Source organism: Gambusia affinis, linkage group LG08 (assembly GCF_019740435.1).
Source record: "Gambusia affinis linkage group LG08, SWU_Gaff_1.0, whole genome shotgun sequence".
NCBI lineage: Eukaryota > Metazoa > Chordata > Actinopteri > Cyprinodontiformes > Poeciliidae > Gambusia > Gambusia affinis.
In genome coordinates this window covers 24,585,671-24,594,312 of record NC_057875.1, presented here as the reverse complement: position 1 = coordinate 24,594,312, position 8,642 = coordinate 24,585,671, and the positions used below count along the sequence as shown (strand labels likewise).

Here is an 8,642-nt window from a genome sequence, read left to right as displayed (position 1 = left end):
GAGCCCTACCAAGAGGTAGTCAGGGCAAAGTGTAGAAGCCCAGACGGCTGTGTTGCTTTACAAAAGGCTTTAGCCAGAGAGCTTCGTGGCTTACGGCCACACTACCTTGAGAACGCCTGATCTCGCCTGATCTCGAAGCTAAGCAGGGTCGGGCCTGGTTAGTACTTGGATGGGAGACCGCCTGGGAATACCAGGTGCTGTAAGCCTTTTGGTGCAGCAGAGGGTGCTGCTGCCTATACAATGGTTTCACATTGATGCACACTGGTACGTGTCTCTCAATGTTTTGCCAAAAAAAAAGGACCTTTAACCCTAGAGAGAAGCACGGTGAACCCTACCAAGAGGTAGTCAGGGCAAAAAGTGTAGAAGGCCAGACGGCGGTGCTTTACAAAAGGCTTTAGCCAGGAGAGCTTCGTGGCTTACGGCCACACTACCTTGAGAACGCCCGATCTCGTCTGATCTCGGAAGCTAAGCAGGGTCGGGCCTGGTTAGTACTTGGATGGGAGACCGCCTGGGAATACCAGGTGCTGTAAGCCTTTTGGTGCAGCAGAGGGTGCTGCTGCCTATACAATGGTTTCACATTGATGCACACTGGTACGTGTCTCTCAATGTTTTGCCCCCCAAAAAAGGACCATTAACCCTAGAGAGAAGAACGGTGAACCCTACCAAGAGGTAGTCAGGGCAAAAAGTGTAGAAGCCCAGACGGCTGTGCTGCTTTACAAAAGGCTTTAGCCAGGAGAGCTTCGTGGCTTACGGCCACACTACCTTGAGAACGCCCGATCTCGTCTGATCTCGGAAGCTAAGCAGGGTCGGGCCTGGTTAGTACTTGGATGGGAGACCGCCTGGGAATACCAGGTGCTGTAAGCCTTTTGGTGCAGCAGAGGGTGCTGCTGCCTATACAATGGTTTCACATTGATGCACACTGGTACGTGTCTCTCAATGTTTTGCCAAAAAAAAAAGGACCTTTAACCCTAGAGAGAAGCACGGTGAACCCTACCAAGAGGTAGTCAGGGCAAAAAGTGTAGAAGCCCAGACGGCTGTGCTGCTTTACAAAAGGCTTTAGCCAGGAGAGCTTCGTGGCTTACGGCCACACTACCTTGAGAACGCCCGATCTCGTCTGATCTCGGAAGCTAAGCAGGGTCGGGCCTGGTTAGTACTTGGATGGGAGACCGCCTGGGAATACCAGGTGCTGTAAGCCTTTTGGTGCAGCAGAGGGTGCTGCTGCCTATACAATGGTTTCACATTGATGCACACTGGTACGTGTCTCAATGTTTTGCCAAAAAAAAAAGGACCTTTAACCCTAGAGAGAAGCACGGTGAGCCCTACCAAGAGGTAGTCAGGGCAAAAAGTGTAGAAGCCCAGACGGCTGTGCTGCTTTACAAAAGGCTTTAGCCGGGAGAGCTTTGTGGCTTACGGCCACACTACCTTGAGAACGCCCGATCTCGTCTGATCTCGGAAGCTAAGCAGGGTCGGGCCTGGTTAGTACTTGGATGGGAGACCGCCTGGGAATACCAGGTGCTGTAAGCCTTTTGGTGCAGCAGAGGGTGCTGCTGCCTATACAATGGTTTCACATTGATGCACACTGGTACGTGTCTCAATGTTTTGCCAAAAAAAAAAGGACCTTTAACCCTAGAGAGAAGCACGGTGAACCCTACCAAGAGGTAGTCAGGGCAAAAAGTGTAGAAGCCCAGACGGCTGTGCTGCTTTACAAAAGGCTTTAGCCAGGAGAGCTTCGTGGCTTACGGCCACACTACCTTGAGAACGCCCGATCTCGTCTGATCTCGGAAGCTAAGCAGGGTCGGGCCTGGTTAGTACTTGGATGGGAGACCGCCTGGGAATACCAGGTGCTGTAAGCCTTTTGGTGCAGCAGAGGGTGCTGCTGCCTATACAATGGTTTCACATTGATGCACACTGGTACGTGTCTCAATGTTTTGCCAAAAAAAAAGGACCTTTAACCCTAGAGAGAAGCACGGTGAGCCCTACCAAGAGGTAGTCAGGGCAAAAAGTGTAGAAGCCCAGACGGCTGTGCTGCTTTACAAAAGGCTTTAGCCAGGAGAGCTTCGTGGCTTACGGCCACACTACCTTGAGAACGCCCGATCTCGTCTGATCTCGGAAGCTAAGCAGGGTCGGGCCTGGTTAGTACTTGGATGGGAGACCGCCTGGGAATACCAGGTGCTGTAAGCCTTTTGGTGCAGCAGAGGGTGCTGCTGCCTATACAATGGTTTCACATTGATGCACACTGGTACGTGTCTCTCAATGTTTTGCCCCCCAAAAAAGGACCATTAACCCTAGAGAGAAGAACGGTGAACCCTACCAAGAAGTTGTCAGGGCAAAAAGAGTAGAAGCCCAGACGGCTGTGCTGCTTTACAAAAGGCTTTAGCCGGGAGAGCTTCGTGGCTTACGGCCACACTACCTTGAGAACGCCAGATCTCGTCTGATCTCGGAAGCTAAGCAGGGCCTGGTTAGTACTTGGATGGGAGACCGCCTGGGAATACCAGGTGCTGTAAGCCTTTTGGTGCAGCAGAGGGTGCTGCTGCCTATACAATGGTTTCACATTGATGCACACTGGTACGTGTCTCTCAATGTTTTGCACAAAAAAAGGACCTTTAACCCTAGAGAGAAGCACGGTGAACCCTACCAAGAGGTAGTCAGGGCAAAAAGTGTAGAAGCCCAGACGGCTGTGCTGCTTTACAAAAGGCTTTAGCCAGGAGAGCTTCGTGGCTTACGGCCACACTACCTTGAGAACGCCCGATCTCGTCTGATCTCGGAAGCTAAGCAGGGTCGGGCCTGGTTAGTACTTGGATGGGAGACCGCCTGGGAATACCAGGTGCTGTAAGCCTTTTGGTGCAGCAGAGGGTGCTGCTGCCTATACAATGGTTTCACATTGATGCACACTGGTACGTGTCTCTCAATGTTTTGCCCCCCAAAAAAGGACCTTTAACCCTAGAGAGAAGCACGGTGAACCCTACCAAGAGGTAGTCAGGGCAAAAAGTGTAGAAGCCCAGACGGCTGTGCTGCTTTACAAAAGGCTTTAGCCGGGAGAGCTTCGTGGCTTACGGCCACACTACCTTGAGAACGCCAGATCTCGTCTGATCTCGGAAGCTAAGCAGGGTCGGGCCTGGTTAGTACTTGGATGGGAGACCGCCTGGGAATACCAGGTGCTGTAAGCCTTTTGGTGCAGCAGAGGGTGCTGCTGCCTATACAATGGTTTCACATTGATGCACACTGGTACGTGTCTCAATGTTTTGCCAAAAAAAAAGGACCTTTAACCCTAGAGAGAAGCACGGTGAGCCCTACCAAGAGGTAGTCAGGGCAAAAAGTGTAGAAGCCCAGACGGCTGTGCTGCTTTACAAAAGGCTTTAGCCAGGAGAGCTTCGTGGCTTACGGCCACACTACCTTGAGAACGCCCGATCTCGTCTGATCTCGGAAGCTAAGCAGGGTCGGGCCTGGTTAGTACTTGGATGGGAGACCGCCTGGGAATGGCCCATGACCCCCCAAAGTCCCTATCCTGGGCCCTGATCTCCAAGGAAAAAAAATAAAAAAGACAGATCACAGGCCCTGTTGTCCTCCGTCACATGCCCTGTGCTCTTTGTTGTTGTTTTTCTAGACTAGAAACCATATGGAATTATGCAAAAGTATTTGCTTTTGACTTAATAAAGAAATTTCTTAAATCTTATGAATAAACTGATATTTATTTTCCTTTTTATGTTGCTGTTTCTAGTGACTGTCAGGCTAAAAAACTAACTACTCCTGCTTTTTCTCCTCACTTTATATATGTGTCACATGCAGATGAACACAATGAGATGCTGATTATTCTGGACTCGTTTACTGGGGAACCAAGACAAAAAGACCTAAATATAAATTGAATTAGACAGAGTATTTATATTTATGAAAAGTTTTATTTCTTCAACCACAAATAAATTAAAAAATAATTAAATACAAAAACAAATAAAATATACACAAATATAAATAACAATGAGAGAAACAAAAGTTACAAAACAATATAAACAATTTTTTTAACTGATTATTTTAGGGAGATTTCTGGCCAATGTAGTCTCTCCCAAAACACAAAACACTTTAGTTTACTTGTTTCTTTTCAAGTTCACTGTCTACGAACTTCTTGAAATGCTCAAAGCTGTCATAAACAATGCCTTCAAAGCCAGAAGTGGTGGATCTTCTTGTTGCTGGGCAAAAGCTAAATATTTTTTGGCTACTTCCAGCAGTTTTGTTTTTGGAGGGTGTGTATCGCCTCTTCTGTCCACCACACTGGGGTACTTTGCAGGCCCCACAAGGCCTCAAGGATTTATGAGGCTTGGTTGGCCTGGCTGTCAGCGCAGGAGGTGGAGCTGAAGGTACGAAGCTCTGAACGCTGGAGGTTCCACAGAGCATCATCGACGGCGCCTGTGGCTGAGCAGGAACCACGACCAGGACCGGGGCTGCAGACACTCTGGGGGGGATGTAAGTGGCCACCGGGGGTTTGGGCTGGATGTTCCTCTGTGGTTCTCCTAACCTGTAGAAATAAAAATGAATGTGGTGATGACTTTCTATATTCATGAGGAATATCATAAAACCTCACCAACACGCATAGTTGTCTAGAGATAGTTTAAATATGCAGCTGATAAATCCACCTATTTCAATAAAGGGTCCATATTTCTGAAACAGCTTACCTCTGCTTCTGGCCATGCCTTTCCCCAGCCACATGAGGAAGGCTCAGGTACTGGACCTGAGGTCGGCTTGGAGCTGGCAGGGAAGCCGGGAGCGTTGGAGCGGCTGGCATTGGTGCGTCAGACAGCACTCTGCGGTGGAGCTTCACCTTAGGGATGACAGTCGCCCTGAAGTTGGCCTTCTTCTCCTCCCGTGCAATGAAGGTGGAGATGGATTTGGAGTTCAAGTTGGGCAGAGGAATGGAGAGACTGTTCAGGATGGCGTCGTCTCTGACTCGGTCTACAATGCGTTTGTACTGCCCTTTGATAGCTGTGGTGACCTTGGTGGGGGAGGTGAGACGACAGGCTGGCGGCCGGTTCTTAAGCATCTTGATGATGAGGTACAACAGACGGCTGTCTTCAGTAACACGTGCCGCCTGAGGGTACCTCATCCAAGAAAACTTTGTCTTTTGGGCCGCCCTGGTCTCAGGTGTGTCGGCTCCCAGGCATCGGCCAAACAGGGTGTAGCCCCACCGAGACTCGTATTGTTTTACAAAGTTGGCAGCTGACCTGTCGTGATCATACAAAGCACTGACCGCGGAGGCAATCTTCACCCTGAGGTCGGCCGGCACCAGGTGACGGTCTGTGTCATCGGCCAGTTGGAGAAGGAGCAAGGCCAAGGCTTCCACTTCCTGCAGCCCAGGGAGCTGCAGGTGGCTCTGAGTCATGAGAACATCCTGCAGGGCGGGGCTGTCCTCTTCCTCCACCTGCTCTGACCGAGTGAGGATGGCGTGTTTCCCACTGACGGCGTCCATTGGATCCTCCTCCGACTCTCCGCACACGTCCACTCCTTCGTCTGCCAGCTCCTCCTCCTCTTCGCTCTGTTCAGCCGTCTCCTCTTCGTCACGGCTCTGCTCTTCCTCAACTGCAAAGTATAAAATGGGCTTTTTACCAACACGTCTGTGCAGTCGCAAAAGCCAACAGTAGACTTTATATCACATGTATTTACCTCACGTTTCACTTAGAAAGATTTAGCAGCTTAGTTAGCATATTTCTGTTTCTAGATAGTTTACCTTGCTGGGCGTAGTAATCCTTTGCAGCGAAGCTGGTCGACTGACACATGGCGTACTCCACCCCGAGAAGCTCTTCCTCGTCCGGGTCTTTGTACTCAGCAGGGTAGGGCATTGGAGCAACAAAGTTGGGTTCGAGAACATGCTCTCTACCAAACAGCACCTCAGCCTGCTGATTCATACGTTGAATCTGCCGCGGGTCCATGCACCAGGTCTGCCGGCCGTGTCCACCTGCAACCCTGAGGGACTCCATCCGGTTGTTCCACTGCACCGCAAACGCAATTAGATAAACCTGAAAGACACGACCGTTGGCGTGTAAAGGACCAGGACACACGTTCATCTCTCTTTTGGCCCTTATGCCCCATACTGTACGTCTGATGCTGCGTGAGCAAACACAGAGGAAGGCACTGGAGCCGGGAGGAGACAGGCAAGAATGTGAAACATGATGCGTCGTCAGAATTTGTTTTTATATATTAAAACTGCTCATCCTCACTTGGAACTGCATAATTCCACATCTCTGCGAGGGAATGGCGTTGTACAGGTGTGAGTGCAAACCCTCCAGGGAGTTGCTGCCTCGCTGACACCTGTACTTGTTGAGGCGAATGCCGTTGAGCACCACCACCTTCACAGACACATACAGCTGCACGCCAGGGGGATCCTGTAAAACACAGCACAGTCGCTTCTTTACTATGGCCAGGCTTGTCACAATAACAAAGTTTGGCTGTATGATAAGTTGTCATAGAAATTATTGTGATAATAATATTGTCATTTTGAGATCATTTTATATTTTATGAAAATTCTATAATAATAATAATAATAATAATAATAATAATAATAATAATAATAATAATAATGGTATATTAACAAGTATGTCAGTTTTGCAGTGTTTAGTGAAGAAGTGTTTTCTCACCTGCATGCAGCTGAGATGCTTGCTAGCGGTCGCCCAGTGAGCGTCCACCGCCTGCGCCGACTTGAACAGGTGGATGCCGTCGATGTCGAGGCCTGCAGGTCCCTTCAGCTCAGTGATGATGGACTCAATCGCTGAAGCCGTCTCCTATATCATGCATTCACGATCAATAGGTAAACTATGGTCACTCCTAACTACTACAGATTTGTTTAAATGAACTTTGTGTTTATGAAACGTAAACATGGATCGAATGCCACGCTTGCCTCGACCCCACGGGTGATGCGTCTGACGTAGGACCTTATCTGGTGAGGTTTGAGGAAGGCCATCATGTCCTCGTCTGAAAGCCTGCCGTACAGCTCCAGGTTGCCCTGCCTGACTGCCTGGATCAGCAGACTCATGTCGTCTCTGTTGTAGGCCAGCACCGCGCCTGCCAGGGCACTCATGAACAGCCCGTATTTGGCGTGGCTCTGCTTGATGACAACGGCGTCCCAGCGGTGGAGCCAGTGTCGAATGTCCAGTCTGACCACCGTCCCCTTCTGCACCCAGTCTGCAAAGAGTTTCTCCAGGAAGGATGAGCCACTGTCTCTGAAATAATATCATCAGCACAGCACATATCACTTGATTAGCGATTTTGATTCTGTCACTTGATTTTGTTTTTTTTTTAAATTATATATAAAAGACCAATTTTTATCGGGCTGTATGGTTACATACCGACAACAGTTGCTATCTGCATATATGATAATGGGTGCAGGAGCACCAGCTCGGTCAAAGCGGGCCATCAGACCTTTGGCCATGCGCCTGTAGCAGCCCTCAGACTCTGCTGCTACCACCACTGTGGTCAGGAACTGGCCCCACTGGTTCAGCACGCTGGTGACGTACTGCATGGTGCCCTGGCCGTCGCCATATATCTTCTTGAGGATCTGGAAAAAATAAAAAATAAAAAATGTTTACAGTGAGGCCAAAATCCTCTTTGTAAACAATAAACCGGTTGATGCTTCATGAAGTGATGCGTCACACAAACCTTTTTGGTTCCATCAATGCAGAGGATTTCTCCTGTCACACTGAGGATCGAGGCTCTGTACACGGGCATCTTCTCCATCTCCATGATCATGTGCGCTCGCCTCAGCACACGGGCACAGGGCAGCGGCGTGCGGGGCGGAGGAGGCGTGTAGGTGCCAGCGGCCTTCGCGAAGGGCAGGATGCTCTTCTGGGATGACCCGTCACCAGCAACATGGGCTTCGTACAGCAGCGTCTGGTACAGGTCACGCCGCTCCACATACCACTCGTCGTGGCCCTGCTGCAGCAGCCTCTGCACCTTGCTCATTGAGACGCTGTTGACCCGGTCGTTCAGGAGAGTGACCACGCCCTTGTCCACGGCCCGCTTTCCGCACAGTATGGCAGGGAACATGCTTCTAACAGCCGGAGCCAGGTTCATCAAGATCTTGGGACTGTGTGCCAGCCAGATGTACTGCTGCTCTCGACAACCGCCTACTTCTTCGGTGTCGCTGTGCTTCTCGCTCGCCACCCGCCTCACCTTTTCGCAGTACGTACACTTCAGCTTCTCCGTCAACAGGGTGTAGCTGTTGGTCATGCCACACACCTGCCTGGCGTAGCTGCCGAAGCCTTTCTTCTCCAGGAATTCGCCCGGCGGTGCTGGGCAGTTGGAGTTCGGGCAGCGGATCTTCGCTTGCATCACACCGACCGGGCGCCAGAAGAAGACAGGAGTGGTGAAAAATGACGTCATGCTCGGCAGTCCTCCTTTGACAGACGTGGGAGGTGGAGGTGGGTGGAACTCCATCTTGTTCTTCAGGAGTTTCCTCTCCACAACCTCTCCTCTGATGTTTTTGTACGACGACGTTCTTTCAAACAGGCCGCACAGCTCGTCATTTTTCAGCCACCTGACGTTGGGGGCAGTTATACCGGGAGCTTGTCCAGATGGAGTCGGATGCTCCCAGTACTTCTGCCAGCCCTACGCCCTGTCTTTTCTTTCTTATTTTTCTTTTTATGAAAATCTGGTTTTATTAC

The 8,642-nt window shown here is 50.2% G+C and overlaps 2 protein-coding genes, 8 non-coding genes and 3 pseudogenes across 10 annotated transcripts; 11 read left to right on the top strand and 2 right to left on the bottom strand.

The window, feature by feature from the left end:
* The first annotated feature begins 88 nt into the window (after positions 1 to 88).
* Positions 89 to 206, top strand: LOC122836337 (annotated as a pseudogene).
* Positions 207 to 414: 208 nt separating this feature from the next.
* LOC122836274 lies at positions 415 to 533 on the top strand. Its single transcript, XR_006371440.1, has one exon. It is a non-coding gene; the product is annotated as a 5S ribosomal RNA (ribosomal RNA).
* Positions 534 to 745: 212 nt separating this feature from the next.
* LOC122836272 lies at positions 746 to 864 on the top strand. The gene has a single exon (XR_006371438.1). It is a non-coding gene; the product is annotated as a 5S ribosomal RNA (ribosomal RNA).
* A 212-nt stretch (positions 865 to 1,076) lies between these two features.
* Positions 1,077 to 1,195, top strand: LOC122836270. Its single transcript, XR_006371437.1, has one exon. It is a non-coding gene; the product is annotated as a 5S ribosomal RNA (ribosomal RNA).
* A 210-nt stretch (positions 1,196 to 1,405) lies between these two features.
* On the top strand, positions 1,406 to 1,524 carry LOC122836269. Its single transcript, XR_006371436.1, has one exon. It is a non-coding gene; the product is annotated as a 5S ribosomal RNA (ribosomal RNA).
* Positions 1,525 to 1,734: 210 nt separating this feature from the next.
* On the top strand, positions 1,735 to 1,853 carry LOC122836268. The gene has a single exon (XR_006371435.1). It is a non-coding gene; the product is annotated as a 5S ribosomal RNA (ribosomal RNA).
* Positions 1,854 to 2,062: 209 nt separating this feature from the next.
* Positions 2,063 to 2,181, top strand: LOC122836267. The gene has a single exon (XR_006371434.1). It is a non-coding gene; the product is annotated as a 5S ribosomal RNA (ribosomal RNA).
* Positions 2,182 to 2,393: 212 nt separating this feature from the next.
* Positions 2,394 to 2,507, top strand: LOC122836346 (annotated as a pseudogene).
* Positions 2,508 to 2,717: 210 nt separating this feature from the next.
* Positions 2,718 to 2,836, top strand: LOC122836421. Its single transcript, XR_006371564.1, has one exon. It is a non-coding gene; the product is annotated as a 5S ribosomal RNA (ribosomal RNA).
* A 212-nt stretch (positions 2,837 to 3,048) lies between these two features.
* LOC122836314 lies at positions 3,049 to 3,167 on the top strand. The gene has a single exon (XR_006371479.1). It is a non-coding gene; the product is annotated as a 5S ribosomal RNA (ribosomal RNA).
* Positions 3,168 to 3,376: 209 nt separating this feature from the next.
* On the top strand, positions 3,377 to 3,499 carry LOC122836351 (annotated as a pseudogene).
* A 536-nt stretch (positions 3,500 to 4,035) lies between these two features.
* Positions 4,036 to 5,121, bottom strand: LOC122835964. The gene is made up of 2 exons (XM_044125472.1): positions 4,665 to 5,121; positions 4,036 to 4,507 (listed from the first exon to the last, which is right to left on the bottom strand). Exons 1-2 carry the CDS (start codon positions 5,090 to 5,092, stop codon positions 4,075 to 4,077), a joined length of 861 nt encoding a protein of 286 aa, XP_043981407.1. The 5' UTR covers positions 5,093 to 5,121; the 3' UTR covers positions 4,036 to 4,074.
* Positions 5,122 to 5,126: 5 nt separating this feature from the next.
* On the bottom strand, positions 5,127 to 8,526 carry LOC122835588. Its single transcript, XM_044124753.1, has 8 exons — positions 7,639 to 8,526; positions 7,329 to 7,537; positions 6,881 to 7,202; positions 6,621 to 6,764; positions 6,204 to 6,368; positions 5,714 to 6,002; positions 5,211 to 5,565; positions 5,127 to 5,139 (listed from the first exon to the last, which is right to left on the bottom strand). The coding sequence occupies exons 1-8, from the start codon at positions 8,413 to 8,415 to the stop codon at positions 5,127 to 5,129; spliced, it is 2,274 nt and encodes a 757-aa protein (XP_043980688.1). The 5' UTR covers positions 8,416 to 8,526.
* Positions 8,527 to 8,642: the final 116 nt, after the last annotated feature.

Bases quoted from the DNA above. Each gene is read 5' to 3' on its own strand.
- LOC122835964 (XM_044125472.1), bottom strand. From the start codon at position 5,092: ATGAGGTACCCTCAGGCGGCACGTGTTACTGAAGACAGCCGTCTGTTG. The intron at 4,508-4,664 runs GTAAGCTGTTTC...TTATTTCTACAG, and splicing joins AGGCATGGCCAGAAGCAGAG to GTTAGGAGAACCACAGAGGA.
- LOC122835588 (XM_044124753.1), bottom strand. From the start codon at position 8,415: ATGGAGTTCCACCCACCTCCACCTCCCACGTCTGTCAAAGGAGGACTG. The intron at 7,203-7,328 runs GTATGTAACCAT...ATATTATTTCAG, and splicing joins GCAGATAGCAACTGTTGTCG to AGACAGTGGCTCATCCTTCC. The intron at 6,369-6,620 runs GTGAGAAAACAC...TGTGTTTTACAG, and splicing joins AGCATCTCAGCTGCATGCAG to GATCCCCCTGGCGTGCAGCT.